Genomic DNA, 16,149 nt, shown 5'->3' with positions numbered 1-16,149 from the left:
GGGAGCAGAGTCTCAACCACTAGGTTACATAATTACACGATGCCTTGCCCCGACTTCTTTTCCTAGCAAGCTATAATCGCCAATCTACCTATTATATACATTTACTACATACCTAACAATTTTGTGCATATGTATGTACCTAATTCAAGTTCATTTGGAGACTTCACTGCTGCATACAACTACGGAAACCTAAATTCTAAATACGTATGGTTTATACAAAACTATATCGTCATAGAAATACAACACCTCTACGGCGCCCGAAAGCTCGGATATCCGAGAGGTTATGACTAAATCTAGACAAACCTTGGTCAGCGTATCGAATGTTCTATCTACATGTAGCTTTGGCCTCACCCTCCTCGCAACCCATGCCGCTAGTTGATACATCCATTATTTGAGATCACACCACATTAGGTAGCGCTTATATCATAATTAACTCCGACCATCTACTATTCCGATATTATTATGAATTGGAATGTGTCCGACGTCGGTCATAGGAGTTATTAACGTATATAGGACTGGTAAGAGACCGGCTGCGTATCGCCGGGCAGTGGATCCTCAAAATCCACCTCGGCTTCCGTATCTTCGCCGGGATATGGTCCGAGCTCCGGGTGGAGTGATTAGGTACTGCTCGACAGATGCGCGCGTTATTCCTCGGTTATATGGTGGATTAGGGGCTCTGCAATAAGACTTGATCGTGTAAGAATTACATAGGTACATATAGAGAATATAGGGGATGAGGGGCGAAACCCACTTTCGAAGCATTGACGATAACATCCAGACCCTTCGCAACAGGGGAGGCAGATCCCACTAGGCCATAGATGGTAACCAGTATGCCGCTGGTCATTGCGCTTCTCATCTCCAGTAGCCAACTCTTGGCTAGATGAAATCGATACGCGAGACGTAGTGAAGAGATACATACCATAGAGAGAGGCTTAGAGCATAAGGCAAATGATAGAAGCGAAAGAGAAATTGGCTCTACCTATTCGCACCGTCTATATATGCATCTGAGAATCCGAGAAGTGAATAGGTCCGAAGGATAAAATGTCAAGAGTAGAGATAGATACCTACCTAAGTAGCTGTGACGCTCTGACATAGAGCGGTTATGATTGTTATAATTAGCAGTCTCATAAATTAAAGACCCATATACCATGCCGAGCTACGAGTAACACAGAGCCTACAAATCTAGATTATGTTAGGTAAACCCTTGTGTTAAGTTTGTACAATGTAGTAACTTTAAACGTACAGTAAAAATCCACTAAACGTACAACACATCCACTTTTACGTGAAATAGCCCGATATGCCACCACCCACCTAATTTATATTAGGATTAACATCGCTTCTTAACAAATTCGTAATTTTACCTAATCGTATTATAATATCTATATTTAATTAAATATAAAATTTAAATTGAAACTATTACTACCTTTTCGATAAGTTAGCAAATAATAGCTTTAATAACGGCTCTAACATAGCTGCTTCAACAATAGTATACACAATAATATACGATCCCCTCATCTCTAGCGCTAACGCTAGCGAAGCTTAATATTGCATCTAGCCTCCACGGGTTATAGGGCTTATAAGGCTATCAACAGTGGTCTCTAAAGCCTTCCCAACAGCCTCAACAGCCCTAACAGCCTGTAATTCAACGGCAACAAGCGCCTATTATCCCTTCTCAACAACCTATAAAACAGCAAAATCAATGGCCAAATCAATATAACCAATCAAATCAATAACTTTAGCCTCTATATTATTACCCTAATTAAATATATAAACCTATAGCCTATATATACGTATTAAATTTAATTATAAATATATTGATTTTTATTTATTTAAATTTTATATTCAATTGAATATAGATATTACAATACGATCAGGTAAAACTACGAATTTATTAGGGAGCGATGCTAATCCTAATACAAATTAGGTGGGTGGTGGCATATCGGGCTATCTTACGTAAAAGTGGATGTGCTGTACGTTTAGTGGATTTTTACTATACGTTTAAAGTTACTGTGTACAATGCCATGCTTTACGGGATAAACGTTCAAATGCGGCTACCTTGGTAACTAGAGAGGAGATGAGAATTTCTATATTAGGCTAAGATAGATGATAATACGCCGCATTTGTGGTATCATAACCTCAATAGGTATTGGCGTTACCGAACTTACACTACTAGCACCATCAATAAAATCATAGTCATAGTTAAGAGGATTGCGTCGGAGCTAAACAGTCGGAGAGCTCGACTAAGCAATATATATCGGAATAAGGGGCAATAACACGGTCGTGAGATGTGATGTTTTCTTGACTTGACTGATTTGCTCATATAATCGATATTTGATTTAACCACCACCTCCTATCCCCTCTACTTTTATGTATTATCCCCATTGATGACTCGCAGCCTCCCAAACCCACATCCATTTTTCAAACGCCTGTACGAACATGCTAAGTACCATCGTCATTTTACTCTTCTGGCACACCGGAGAATAGGCCGACCCTCATGCGGTGACTCTATAAGATGGCATGTTAGTATGCCTACTTGAAAGTCAGGTATGGTATTCGGGAACCTACAAAGGGTAGTTTCGGTATAACTACTCCTAGCACAGCTAGAAAGTTGATGGTGAAATATGTGAGGTCGTAATGGGTATAGTGTGTACTTAAGAGGAAGAGCACAATAGGAACGCTAAGCAAGAATTTCTTGGCGGGGGTGTACTGTGCGCCATCGTCGATTTGTTCCCACATATTCAGGTTGTCATATGCGCCACTGTTGAAGTCGAAAGGTACGCCACGAACGTAGTGGAACATAATGTAGGAGCCGAACATATAGGAAATATTGGTCAAGGTCCAGGAGGTCTCCTGGGAGACACCAGGTATAACATCCCAGAGAATCTTGAGCGCAACGATCAGAACAATGTGGATGGTCCACGCCCCTGTTGGTATTCCCTCATTAGCTAAAAATTTCCAATACGAAAATAGCCAGACCAAAGAGACTGATAAATCCAGGAACTATATCCTCATATTACAATATTTTGACATACCTTTAGCGTTGACCCAGTTCGCATTGAGATTCGGGAGAGTGGATTGGTCGTTCAACTGCTCTATAGGCTCTTGCGGTTCCTGATATATCTGAAGGATGCTGCTCGATCTCCGCCTCCTAGCTGACTTAGAATCACCCATATCGAGATAGGTAGTACCTCCCCGTCTTGGAGGATTTGTACCAACGTCGTAAGAGACGGTGCGGGGAATGAGGATTGGGGAAGACACTTTGGCGGTATTGGGCAGAGAATTCGAATTGGTATTTTCGGATTTATTCGTCATCCAGACAATTCGACCTGGATAACTATTTTTTTTCTTCGGCGTACCGAGGAGATCGGATGCGAGTAGAATATTGCTACTGTGACGATACTCGAGGAAAGGAGAGACTAGCCAGTCGAGTGTTAGACGCAGAGGCGGAAATAGTAGAAGACCGAGTAGTCTAAAGGGTATCGCAGAGAATGCAGCCGATGATCAAGAGCAAGGAAAACTAGAGATGCCGTGTTAGGAGAGGAGTCGTAAAGGACGTGAGGGATCGAATGTCTAATGCGAGATGATGCAAGATGGAGCGACGAGAGTTTCTAATACCGTAACCCCCTGACTGGGAAAAGACGAAGAGTGGAAATAATTGATTGACGATGAATACAATTAGCTGAAGCGTATTACGAATAAAGTGGGAGATCACGAAGTTTAGAAGAATGTTAAAAGGTTAGAGAGAGAGGTTAGGTAGGATCAGGTAATACCCAGAGACGAGAATGGTTATGGAAGGTGATGATCAAAGAGTAGCAGCGAAGTAAATCAGCAGCATTTGAACAAGGACAGGTTTACGGGATAGGTACAAGGGCCAAGGGCCAAGGCCAAGATTTGAAGACTTCCATTGGACAAAGGGGTGGGAACGACTGCCAATTACCAATGAGTTACCCCCAATTTCTCAATTTCTAGCTAATATGTATTAGGTACCTATCAGGTAGTCTGCACAGCCTGGACCGCGTGGCTGCAACTGGAGATTTCGGGGATTTGATGGGTCTCCGGTTATCTAAGTACCTGGTAGGTAATTTTGCTTTGAGCTTTCCTCTAAAGGTACTACCTTAGGTACTCGCTATAAGGGTCAGGGGTACACAGAGAGTCTCACGAGACCACGTGACGTTCGATGTAGTCTTCCATTCCTTCCCAAACGGTCGGGCTCCGCGGAATTCGACTAGAACTCTCGACCTTTTAAAGTCATATCGGCTTATATGAATAAGTCTATCGATCTAAAGCAGTATATAGCCCCGCTAAATACCAACATAGTCTAGTTACGTGATTCGTGGGTTTCAATTTATAGATCGCCACAGTGAAATCTGCTGCCGCTTGGACATATACATAGGTACATATTGACGGTAAGAGTACCTACGCAACCGTATACATACATGTGCATCAACACGATACGGCACATGTACCAAGTAACAACAACTCTACCAGGGTGCATTAATTTCTGAAAAACATTCGAAGAGCCGCATCATCACCATTCATCAATTTGATGAGCTACGTATTTATCTAACCTACCCACCTCCGAAACCTTTCACCACGTATTCTCAAAGTTGCGATCCGCAAGGAAAGATCATTCCCGTCCTCGAGACCTGAATGCGGCCTCGTGCTATTTTGAGAGAGAAAAGGTTCACTTGAACGGGATATTTCCTTAGGTCCCTATTTTATCATTTTGCCTGTCTTGCGCAACTTCGACCTGCAGCTCGTATCAAGAGCGCGGCGGTTACGACAAGATCACAGCAGGTAAACTTTGGTACTACATTTATTTTGCCCCACACGACGTATTCTACGCCTGTGGGCTTCAATCTTTTTTTTCCCATTCCTCATCCACAGCATCATTATTACTCTTTATTGTCGCGGCCCCTTCACTAAACTGTGATGAGCGGCGCTACCGAGGCATCTGCCCCTAACTCCGGCCAGGGCGGTATTGACACTCCTAGTAGCTTATCGAGCCAAAAGCGGTTGCGCGACTATGGAGAGCAGCTAAAAGGCTTATCCCCATCTGATGATGAAGATCACCAGAAGGACAATTCGTTACCAGCATTGAAGAAACAGAAAACGGACAATTCCGATAGTGGTGATGACTCAGATCTGGATGACGGCGAAATAGTAGAGTCGAGTCCAAATCCTAGTCTAGCACATGCTCAACCTATCGCCGAGGCTGTAGCAGATCCCTCCAAAACACATGCCTCTAATACGCATGAGCCTTCCGAGGATGGTGAGATTGACAGCCCCATGGCTAAGCCTCAGGAGTCCGATGAATCGGACCAACCTTTCTTTATTGACAAGACCGGGAGCAAGCCTGTTCAACATTCAGGCTGGAACCAAGGGCTCAGTCTGGGTGCAAGAACGTCATTTGGGAAGCCAACCGCACATCTATTTCCGGCAAACTCAGCTGCTAGAGAAGGACCCATGTTGTCCTCCGCATCTTCGCGGCGCGATCGTAAAGACGAGGGTGCTCAATATGGTGGCGGTGGAAGAGAAGATGATGATGACGATGAGAGGGATAGAGACTATAGGCCGCCAACTGAATCGCCTGACGATCAGCAACCCGTCGGGTTTACCGTTGATGGAAACACATGGTATCTACCTCATCTGAGCTTTCGAGCCAAAAAGCATTCTGTTCATACGGCAGACTTCTCCAATGACAGAATCCATACCTGGATTATTGCATTTCTCGAGAGGAATGCCAAGCTAGCTGATCGCGTATCTACCAAAGTGGTCCGAGAAGGATTCAGTAGCCATCTAAACCTTAAAAAAGCCAATCTTTTCAAGGGCAGTAAAAAATATGCTGACGCTGCTACAAGTGCGGCTCAAAAGGCTATAGATGATGCTAGCCTTGGGGAACTAGTCGAGAAAAAGGTTAGGCAGTTTCAAACACGGAGAGGTAGAAATACCAAAGAAAACAAGGCCACTTCGGCCAAGGAGCTTAGCCAAGAAGATGCTGCCCCCGTTATAGATAAACGAGAGGAAGTATTAGGTGACGAAGACGAACTACGGCAACAACGAAGGTATTTCCCGTGGGCGGAAGATCCAACTCAGCACTGCTTGTCATGCTCCGGAATTGGGCATCATGCTCATGAATGTCCACAACGCAACTGTAAATTCTGCGGGAGCCAGGAACACGCTCTGTTCGGCTGTCCCACAAAGCAGAGGTGTTCCAAATGCCGCCAATTAGGGCATAGCAGCGCAAGCTGTGAGGAAAAACTTGCCCTCGCGTCGGATGAGCAAGGCGGTTGTGCGATATGCGGCGCCGAGCACGCAGAAGAACGGTGCTCCGAAATATGGAGGAGCTTCGCCCCAATCACTGATTGTCATCCGAAGGTAAAGGACGTCCCAGCGTTCTGCTACACTTGCGGCGGCGCAGGCCATTACGGGCCAGAATGTGGATTGCCAGATAGGGGAGATAAGGTGACAGGAAAGACGACTTGGTCGCAAGCTAATCGCCTTCTCTACATAGACCAGAATAGCCAGAATATTGCTATCGCTTGGGTCGGCGTGGACCAAAAAGAAGATTTCCACATTCTTGGAAGGGCAAAAAAGCAGACACACACTCACTTCATCTCTAGCGAAGAGTCAGAAGAAGAGCTTATTCATGCGCCTGTCAGAAAGGCAGAGCCTCGAAGTCAGATTAGGATAGCAAGCAACATCGGATCTTTAGGACAAAGTAGCAATCGTCCCCGATCGCGTCGCAATAACGACCAGAGTTATAGACGTCAGAACGAGAGAGAATTCTCGCCTCCGCCTCCACCTTCGTACTCTCAAGGCAACGGTACTTCGTCTTGGCAGCCACCTCTTCCTCCAGGACCACCACCACCACCCTCTCAGAGGAACGGATATCAGGGTTCATTGCCATCCGCGCCTACATCTCTACCTCCGCGTCCGCCAGCCTTCAATCAATCGCCCAGCAGAGGCGGTTCAGGCGGTAGGGGTGGTCATTTCAATCGAGGTGGTCGAGGTGGCCGCGGCCGCGGAAGGGGTAGAGGAGGACGAGGATAATGGTTTCATCACTTTAACAGCACGTTGAATACGTTAGATGAGTTATGTTCTTGCCAAGCCATTGCATGAATACCTAGCTACTGCCTGGATGCAGGACGGATGAGGTTTCGTGACTAATTATATCTGGTAGCCTAATATGAATCCACCGAACTCAATGTGAAGCGGGTTGATGTATGCTTGCTGTGTATTCGAGGCCAGATGCCGATCACTAACACGGTATTCATTGTCTCAAACAGCGAAGCACGTCTAGAGTATACTTTCCCATGTGCTTATGCGAATACTGTCTATAATTAATTGTCTATGATCAATTGTCTACATCGTTAGAAGAACATCTACCTTAAATCCCAGAAGATGTTAGTCGGCCCTATTATGTACTAACCAACCGGAGCCGGGTCCATTATATTGGTATCTTCCATGAGTCATTCCACCGCCCGGTTAGCTCAATCGGTAGAGCGTGAGACTCTTAATCTCAAGGTTGCGGGTAAGTTTATCATCCACGTCTGTGGTTCTTCTCACAATCACTTGTACCTAATGCTAACATTACCTTAAAGGTTCGACCCCCGCATCGGGCTCAATTCCTGATGCTTTCCAGTCTTCTGGGACTAGCAACCCTATCATTTTTTCTCCCCTTCGTCTATTTATTAGACTAGTGATTAGGGAAGAAATGTTTGTGGGTTCGAATACTTTTTGCTAGGGTTTATAACTAACTACTCGGAATAAATGTCGGGCCAATGTACGACAACTAAGTAGGTCGTTTCTACGTACGTTTGTCATCGTCTTAATAGTTCCATTTTTTTTTTTTTTGAATAAAACAAACTAGAATTATAGAAACTTCAACCCCTTATCTTCAAGAGTATATTCTAGACGTGCCATGCGCGATGGATCGGCGTTGTTATATTTAGCCAGGACTTAAAAGGCATATATCTTCGTCCAGAGTACATGAATCCAGCTCTAAAAATGAACACTTGCCATGTAGTTGAAGGTCATGGGCCCTTGTTCACATAGAACTTTGACTTATCAAGAACAATGTGAACCTTTTTATTGTTTGTCTCTAAGTAATAACACAATCCCCTTGTTACGAAGACTAGATAGAACAAGGCAACAACGACACAAGAGCATCCAGTGGTTTCAGTGCATGTTCACAGCTGAATGCGATCTCACAATGTGAATGGAAACAATGTATTTGTTCTCAATAGCAAGACTTGTACAAATATACCTCGCGCCGCCAATAAGCGTCAGAATATTGATTTATTCCACTTTGCCCTGAAAATGACTTCAGACCAACAGCAGATCACCAAGCCTACCCTTCCCAATCTACGATCAGTTCTCCACAACCTCCCAAACATCAGCAATGCACCGCGTAGGAGCCATTCCCAGCCAGGAGCCCAAAACGCACCGAGTCCGCGCATAAACATACCCCGTCTCGATACTGGGACTCCCGTCTCCGACCGGGAGAGAAAGGTACTCACCCCGGGAGCAAGAAACCCGAACTTTCTCCTCCCACCCCCCTGGCAGGTCCAGGCCAAGACCAGGGAGCCGAAAAGCCCGACGACGATGGACCTGGTGCTGGCAAACGCGGCGGCCAAGTCGAGGGACCCGGCTGCGCATACATTTTTCCCCCGGAGGCCGGAGAAATACACGGCGGCGTCTGGACCTCAAAAGGCCGCCGTGGGGCCGGTGTCAAGTCAGCTCCGGAGGACGACGGTCGCCAATTAGTAGCAGGTTGGTGAGTTTGATGAAGAAAGAAGGGCCTGAAAGACTTTGTTGTCATGGTGGTAGTCGTGATCTTGAAGGAATTGCTGACTATTGGTTGCCGTGACTCCGGAAATCTTAGCAATTGATTTTTCTTTGCTATTACTTTTCCTCTCTTCTTTGAAAAAAAAAAAAAAGAGGCACATGCCTGGTTTTAATGGTGATGGTTGCGGTTTTTTAGAATTTCTAACTGTTAGTTACCTACCATCGCCTCGACCTGTGGCAAGGAATGAGTATTTCAATATTATATATTTTTCAAATTTCCATTTACAGTTTTATATATCTTTCCTGGGAACCGAACCGAAGGATCTTATCTTATTCTAGAGTAGTTGGATATCTTACGTTGTAGGTTAGGATATATTAATAGTCTAAAATCGTGATAGGGAAAACAGAATACTTGAAAGTTAAACTTCATCTAATATAGTTTTACTCTCAGTCTCACGTAAGCTGGTTAGATAATTCGGTACCTATCTACTAGGCTAGTGAGTTTATCGTGACACATGAAGCCATGCTGGGCTGTTTGCTCTGATCACTAAGCCTGGTTATTTAAAATACCCCGAAGCGATGCTGCTCATCAAGGCATACGACTTTATATTTCAACTGTTGTTTACTAACTAGAGTTATTGAATAGTTAACTAGAAACATATTTTAGCAAAACGGACTTATCTAACATATCACTACACTAAACACACTTTCGTAATTAGTATATGTATACGTGTGAGATCTACCAATGTACATTCACGTGGCTTTCAGTAACGCAGTATTTAGCTATTTAGTAATAACTTGAGTGTTTATTTGTATTAAAAATATATTTACAATGATAGGCTTTCCGTCGATTTGACGATATCCCACTACAGTATATTTGACACACCCCCTCATGTTCAACCGATCACGGTCAAGGCTGGCATTCTTTTCTACTTTCAGACTCTTGCCTACTCGTAGCATCGATCCCTGGGGCTTCTTGGCATATAAATCTTGCGAGTGGTTCGTCTTACCAAGTGGCGAGGGCCTGTACGACTTAATCGGGTTCAAGCACAAGACTATTAATTATCGATCATGACGAGGTGGAACTAAACAGTAGTTAGTTGTTCCGCGAGGAGCTCTAACCTATCTACGGGGATCTGTGTCTATATATACTAAACATGGTCTTTGTTCTAGATGTCTCATCTAGAATCCTGTCAGATCATACCACTGCGCCACAAGGCAATTTCATAATCGCATGTACGTCATTACAGTATATCTGATAGGACTTGGGATTAGGTCGCATATTAGAAAGAGATATGTGAGTTTGGATGGGTAAGTGCAGTTAGTGATATGTGTATTGCCGCTCAGGTGAAGAGGTAAGCCCACCCTTCAGGAAAGGTAGTATTGAAGGGGCATTACCCTACCTATGTACCCTACCTATTATATTAACATAACCTTGCAGGAAGTTATATTAATCGGGTGCCTATCCGCGAATAAATTCCCCCGCCCCTCAACATCCCCGCGCCAATCCTTCCGTCTCCGGGATACTACCGCATATGCTCGCAGAATCTTGGATACTACGGTATATTAGGAATGCCATATTGCGTGGGTAGCTTTGTGCGGCGTAGATACCTAACTGAAACACCAATGGGGCTGAGAGTCCGGTGAACGTCGTTTTGGATGCGGTTGAAGGCGTTTTCGAGGGGTTGGAGATGGTGCATGATTGCGGCTGGATATATATTGGAGTAAGTAGATGTTTCTATCTGCGCGTTTACGCTCCCCGAAGCAATTCTATAGCTTCTAGGTGTAGCTAATAGGGCTAAGATTCGTTCGAAAAACAATCTTAACTTGAAGCCTTGAAAGAACTCCATTGCATGAAAATTCTGTATGAAAATTCTGTATTGAACTAAGCTTGCAGCGCGAATATATCGGCTATGGACTTCGAAGAAGCTATTCAGCTTGGCAGGCCCTCCGTGGGAGTGCCAACAATGTACCTCGTCTCGAGTCTCCTCATCATCGGCCTTTACGGCCTCTACCGCCAGCTCCTCCCCAAGCCCCTCCCTGGCATCCCCTACAACCCCCTGTCCGCGTCCTCGCTTCTAGGCGACGGCCCTGATATGGCGCGCACCGTCGGCGCAACTGGTGAGTTCGGCCCCTGGTGCGCGGCACAGATCGCCAAGACCGGCGCGCCGCTCTGCCAAGTATTCGTGCGCCCGTTCTCCCGGCCCTGGGTCTTACTAGCCGATTTCCGCGAGGCACACGATATCCTCGCTCGTCGTACAGCGCCAGCCCGCGACGTTGACTTTGATAAGTCTAGTTTTATTACTGATAGCATGAGCTGCCTGGGCGAATTTCATGCCGCCATGCGCGCGTCTACGCGTGAGGATGGCTTTAGGAGTAATAGAGCGCTTATGCAGGATCTCATGGCCCCGAAGTTCTTGCACGGCGTTATTGGGCCGATAGTGCATGGTAAGGGTTTGGAACTGGTGAGGCTGCTTGAGGCGAAGATGTTTCTGGCGGGCGAGAGGCCATTTAGTATTAAGGCGAACTTCGACTGCCTCTCGTTGGATGTTATGTTGTATTTCGCGTTTATGGCGAATTTCGAGCAGACAAACCTAGGTCCACAGATGGAATTGGTGTCGCGCATGACTGCTGCAGACATACCAAAAGGACATGTTGACGAACCGGTAACGTTTCCGGAGACGCCAGCCGGGCCGCTCATCGCCGCGGTGCGTTCGGCGCCGAAAGTAGTCGAAGACTGTATCGCCTCTTTAGTGCCGTGGCTTAATCTCTGGTGGTGGAAGAAGCAATCATGGTACAAGAAGATGTTTTTATACAAGTATCAAGTTCTTCGTGAGCAGTTTTTAAAGGCACTTGAGGACTATCGTAATGGCGAGGTGCGGTCAGCCGCTGCGTACATGGTGATGCGGGAGGAGCGGGAGGCAAAGAAGCATGGTCGTGCCCCGGAGTTTGATATTGACGTTCTTTCTGATGAGGTAAGTTCTATCATGTCTTCCTTTACGTTGGGTATACTGCGCTGATTAGTGTCTCCCCTAGCTTTTTGGTGAACTCATCGCCGGCAATCACACTACAGGCGGTGCCCTTGGTTGGCTTGTTAAGTGCCTCACCAGCTACCCGCACATGCAAGCCAATCTTAGAGAGTCCCTGTACGCCGCTCTACCGCAGGCTATCACAGAGGGCCGGCCCCCAACCTTCGAGGAGCTGCGACGGACACGGCTGCCTTACCTCGACGCATTTATCGAGGAAACGCTACGCCTCAATCCGGTCCCAGTAACGCGTGAGACAATCCGCGACACCACGATCCTCGGCCACCCCGTTCCTAAAGGCTGCCAGATCTTTCTGATATCTAATGGCCCGGGTTTCCTCGCGCCGTCCCTTGCCGTCTCCGCATCGGAGCGTAGCCCAGCAGCGCGAGAGACCAAATGAAACGACCACTGGGACGAGACGCAGGACCTACGAGTATTTAATCCAGAGCGATGGCTCATTCACAGCGGCGACGGAAATGCGAATGTGGAATTTAATGCTACCGCCGGGCCACAACTGGTGTTTGGGCACGGGGTGCGAAGCTGTTTTGGGAAGAAGTTAGCGCAGATGGAGTTGCGGATAGTATTGGCGCTGCTTGTGTGGCATTTTGTAATGTTAGAGATTCCCGAGGCACTTTCTGGAAACGAGGCGACGGAGGGGATTGCGCGAAGGCCGCAAAAGGTATTTGTCAGGTTGAGTAAAGTGGTTAACGTGTAAGAGGTGTGAAGTGAAATAGATGGACAATAATAATGATGGTGGATTTACTCTAAATCCCTAGGTTAGCGCCGTATTATAATGATACTGTATCAGCTACATGCTAAGCTAAAGGTCGGATAGTGGCCTATACACCAAGCCTAGGTAGCTTCTCACTATATCTACCTATAGTGGAACCAACTGCTGTAGCTTGCATAATACAGTGCGATTCGCACATAGCTTTACAAGGATTAGATTTACAAAGTCTTTGTAGAGGTTTAAACATATTATACACTTATCCATCACTGAAGTCTATTCTAATCTTTTTCATCAATGTTATAGAGGTATACAAAAATACCCCACTTCCGCCAAACTTGTTAAACCAATACATCATGCTTCACTATCCCAGTGCCTACTGCTGGGTATTTCCTGCAAATTTACTTCAGATGAAGTGGGCATCTCAGCACCTCTATCTTGATGAGAAAGTTTAGTCTTCCACAAATGCTGCGCTCCCTTGGAACTTTTGTTTTTGCTAGGAATAAACGTGGTAGCTGTGGATGACAGTTTCGTCAGCCTCTCTTTTAGACCTTGCATCAGCGGTTGTAGTACCGGAAGGCAAGCACACAAAGTGCCCAAGCACGGCTCAGCTACACCCCAGATTAATGGAAACCAAGATTTCCCCATTAGAAGATCATTGTTAGGTTTCTCTCTTCTAAATATGCTAGCTTGGCTTCGTGGGTAAGGGGTCACTCACAAGTTATATCAGACCGATCGTAGATTGAGTCTTTGGCTTCAAGGAAGCGGACAAGGCTGAGCACACACCTCCTGGTAGTTACGCAACCCACGTTAGTATTCATTTCAGGGGTTAAGAAAAGCGTATCATGTAATAGACTCACAAGCCACCAAGGGCGAATAAAACGACTAGCTCAAGCTTCCTAGATAGCGGCATCTGCAGTCCGATGATTGCTGGTAGAGGTAAGGCGAGAATTACGAAGTCCATAACGACGTCAGCGATCGAGCCAATTAGAAACAGTGATTCGGTGTCTAAGCAATGCCCCGGTATCGAGTCTTGCCATATTTTGGCGACTGGTTGGCATTGAAGGCCGTGAGCAACTGTTGAGCCGATCAACCAGCAGCTGACCATGACTATGAGGAACCTTGCGCTGAACCGGATGTAGTCTAGGATATGTCTTCCCAAGGTATCCTTCGTCGCTTTGTAGCTGTCAGTATTAATCTCGAGATAAGGTAAAATTCATAAATCATCCCACGTACTGTATGCGACACAGATAGCCTCTGCGAGGGCAACCGGCTTTGCAGTAAGGTGTAAGTAAAATGTATGAACATGTCATCCTCTCGAGTTGCACGACTTACCAAAGCCGCCAGTATGAGCCAATCATCAAGAGCAATACCGGCTCGTACCAATAAACGGCATTTGAACCGAAGGATTACCGCAACGATAGCAAGCACGCTGAACAAGGTTACGGCACCAATGACGGGACCTTGCTTGCTCTCGTACGCCCAGGCCGGAAGCGGATCCGTGATGGCTGACATTGTACTTGCTTTCTAGATATCTAGATACCTAACCTTGGCGCCAGGACTGGGATAAGGAAATGGGTTTACTGCAGAGAGCTCTCTTTTATCATCTGCGGACTAAGAAGGATAGGGAAAGCCGCACTTGGGGGATATTGGATTTAGAAGCAATTAACGATCTGAGTAAGACCATCATAGGGCTGTGCCGTCGGGTCACCAGCGATGACTACCAAGTTTGGAAGAGAGAGGTAGATTACCACCTACCATCTGTGCTCGCGGAATCCACCTTCTTTGGGGGGCGTAGCAGCGCTGTCATCATGTGTAGAAAGTGTGGTAGGACTATGGAATATAGGTAAGCAAGGCTGGTGCTACGCTTCCCGCTCTACACTTATGTAAGATCGCGGGAAGGGTTCATGATCGGCACTCATGCAGAGGACGGTAGGATTATAGGACACACGTAACGAAGGCTGATGTTATGTCTTGTTTTATAATGCGGGGAGAGGAGACATCAGCTTGGGGGTAATAGAACCATAGAACCATAATATATTTCATGATCAGCCATCGATAAGACCATTTACAATCAGCTCAACTGCCGTGTTATCTCTTGGCTTCTATACTTAGGTGTCTCACTACAATATCTGACTCTTCACAACGTAACGCGCCACCCTCGCATCTTTACCGAAAACATTCGGTTTTGGGCGCGGTAACACTGGAAACTCCACGCTCACTTTCCAAGACGTGCCAGTTCTCTTCCCTACTTCGGTCCACAGCGACTGGAATGTCGTCTCATCATGCAGGAATATCCTGAAATGTTCCACCTCGCCTGGCTTATCGCTGCCTATGTGCACCCCGAACAACACGGCTGGACTTTCTGCATTGGAACCGCGCCGAAAGAAACGTACAATGCGCTCGCAGATGACCAATTGCGATTCCCAGCTAAACAAGTGAAAGAAGTTCGACGCGTGTATGATGGAGATTTTCCCGTCGAGCGTTCCGGCCAGAGAGCTGATCGCATACTCTTCCTCTGGGAGCAGCATGTCTCCTGCAACAAAGGTCGCTTTCAAAGTCTCATGATCGCGGAACTGCTCATACCCCAGCTCGAGGAACTCGGCATGTAAGTCTGTGCCATACAGGCGCGACGAGTCGACGCCCTCGAAAGCGAGCCGTCGAATCGTCTGGTAGATGAAGCCACCTATTTCGAGGAAAGTATCCTGCGAACCAGGAGCCTTGAGCCGCTCGATGGTCTTTTGCATCTCCGGCTTGTCATCGCCGAATTCGAGGAGACGCAGGTAGGTAAAAGAGCCGACGCAGGGGTACTTGACGACTTCCCAAGCCTTGCCTCGCTATATGATAGAAGCGATTATTAGGAGAGATAGCCCTAGGTTAAGGAGTAGGTAACTGATTGGTAGGGATGATGTTTTTGTCTTACAATCTTGAAGATCTCCGCTTCAACTTCGCTCGGAGGGATCTTACTATACTTCTCCAGAACCTCACGAAACCGGCCGTATTCCCATGGGATCGTGTCGACATACATGTCCTTTCTCCATGTATCGTCGTCTCCGGCGCCAAGCTGCTTTTCCGTTTCCTTGCCCCACTTCTCTGAGTTAACGGCGCTGGCAATGCTTGTCATGTTGCGATATATTGAGACTGAGCTGACTACTACTTTATCAATTTACTTGTGAGAAAAGGGGAACAGTGCTACCCGGCTGAGGGTTTTGTTTTTATATTTTCTCTCGAAATCGAAATATGTACAATGTGCTTTTAATTCCTAGGGAACACCGGATCTTACGGAGGATTCCCCCAGGCCGATCCCCTTAACAGGCATAAGACATCACCCCCTAACACTTATTGACATAAAGGGAAAATACCTTGCGATATGCCTCTATAATGAATATAATTGGCCGGTTTAATGACGCAGAACCAGTTATCTTTACCCAATCTATATGTATTAATGGTGAAGCAGTGGAGGCGACAAAAAGCCAGCCCTACAAATCGACCTTATATGAGGTAGGGTCAGATAGCCGTGTAGTATTGTGTTATACTGGATCTTGTTTATGTAGTAATTGTTTTTAAGCATCCATAAAGTTATACCTACTAGCCTTCCATAGTAGA

At 46.1% G+C, this 16,149-nt stretch overlaps 5 protein-coding genes and 1 pseudogene across 6 annotated transcripts; 3 read left to right on the top strand and 3 right to left on the bottom strand.

Annotated features, from left to right (window-relative positions):
• Positions 1–2,092: 2,092 nt before the first annotated feature.
• Positions 2,093–3,897, bottom strand: F4813DRAFT_341807 (ORMDL family-domain-containing protein). Its single transcript, XM_049241331.1, has 3 exons — positions 3,033–3,897; positions 2,566–2,924; positions 2,093–2,505 (listed from the first exon to the last, which is right to left on the bottom strand). Exons 1-3 carry the CDS (start codon positions 3,310–3,312, stop codon positions 2,458–2,460), a joined length of 687 nt encoding a protein of 228 aa, XP_049104727.1. The 5' UTR covers positions 3,313–3,897; the 3' UTR covers positions 2,093–2,457.
• A 558-nt stretch (positions 3,898–4,455) lies between these two features.
• On the top strand, positions 4,456–7,260 carry F4813DRAFT_9691 (uncharacterized protein). Its single transcript, XM_049249094.1, has one exon. The coding sequence runs from the start codon at positions 4,933–4,935 to the stop codon at positions 7,051–7,053; it is 2,121 nt and encodes a 706-aa protein (XP_049104726.1). The 5' UTR covers positions 4,456–4,932; the 3' UTR covers positions 7,054–7,260.
• Positions 7,261–7,482: 222 nt separating this feature from the next.
• On the top strand, positions 7,483–7,625 carry F4813DRAFT_t7 (annotated as a pseudogene). The gene has a single exon. The product of its transcript is annotated as a tRNA-OTHER (tRNA).
• Positions 7,626–10,130: 2,505 nt separating this feature from the next.
• F4813DRAFT_341804 (cytochrome P450) lies at positions 10,131–12,627 on the top strand. Its single transcript, XM_049241330.1, has 2 exons — positions 10,131–11,765; positions 11,827–12,627. Exons 1-2 carry the CDS (start codon positions 10,704–10,706, stop codon positions 12,214–12,216), a joined length of 1,452 nt encoding a protein of 483 aa, XP_049104725.1. The 5' UTR covers positions 10,131–10,703; the 3' UTR covers positions 12,217–12,627.
• On the bottom strand, positions 12,625–14,525 carry F4813DRAFT_341794 (uncharacterized protein). The gene is made up of 5 exons (XM_049241329.1): positions 13,879–14,525; positions 13,780–13,816; positions 13,404–13,719; positions 13,117–13,332; positions 12,625–13,058 (listed from the first exon to the last, which is right to left on the bottom strand). The coding sequence occupies exons 1-4, from the start codon at positions 14,056–14,058 to the stop codon at positions 13,254–13,256; spliced, it is 612 nt and encodes a 203-aa protein (XP_049104724.1). The 5' UTR covers positions 14,059–14,525; the 3' UTR covers positions 12,625–13,058; positions 13,117–13,253.
• Positions 14,526–14,561: 36 nt separating this feature from the next.
• F4813DRAFT_341790 (uncharacterized protein) lies at positions 14,562–16,095 on the bottom strand. The gene is made up of 2 exons (XM_049241328.1): positions 15,467–16,095; positions 14,562–15,380 (listed from the first exon to the last, which is right to left on the bottom strand). Exons 1-2 carry the CDS (start codon positions 15,665–15,667, stop codon positions 14,667–14,669), a joined length of 915 nt encoding a protein of 304 aa, XP_049104723.1. The 5' UTR covers positions 15,668–16,095; the 3' UTR covers positions 14,562–14,666.
• Positions 16,096–16,149: the final 54 nt, after the last annotated feature.

Source organism: Daldinia decipiens, assembly GCF_022478715.1.
Source record: "Daldinia decipiens strain CBS 113046 unplaced genomic scaffold F4813scaffold_1, whole genome shotgun sequence".
NCBI lineage: Eukaryota > Fungi > Ascomycota > Sordariomycetes > Xylariales > Hypoxylaceae > Daldinia > Daldinia decipiens.
The sequence above is the reverse complement of the archived record's forward strand: the minus strand, read 5'-3'. Positions and strand labels throughout refer to the sequence as shown.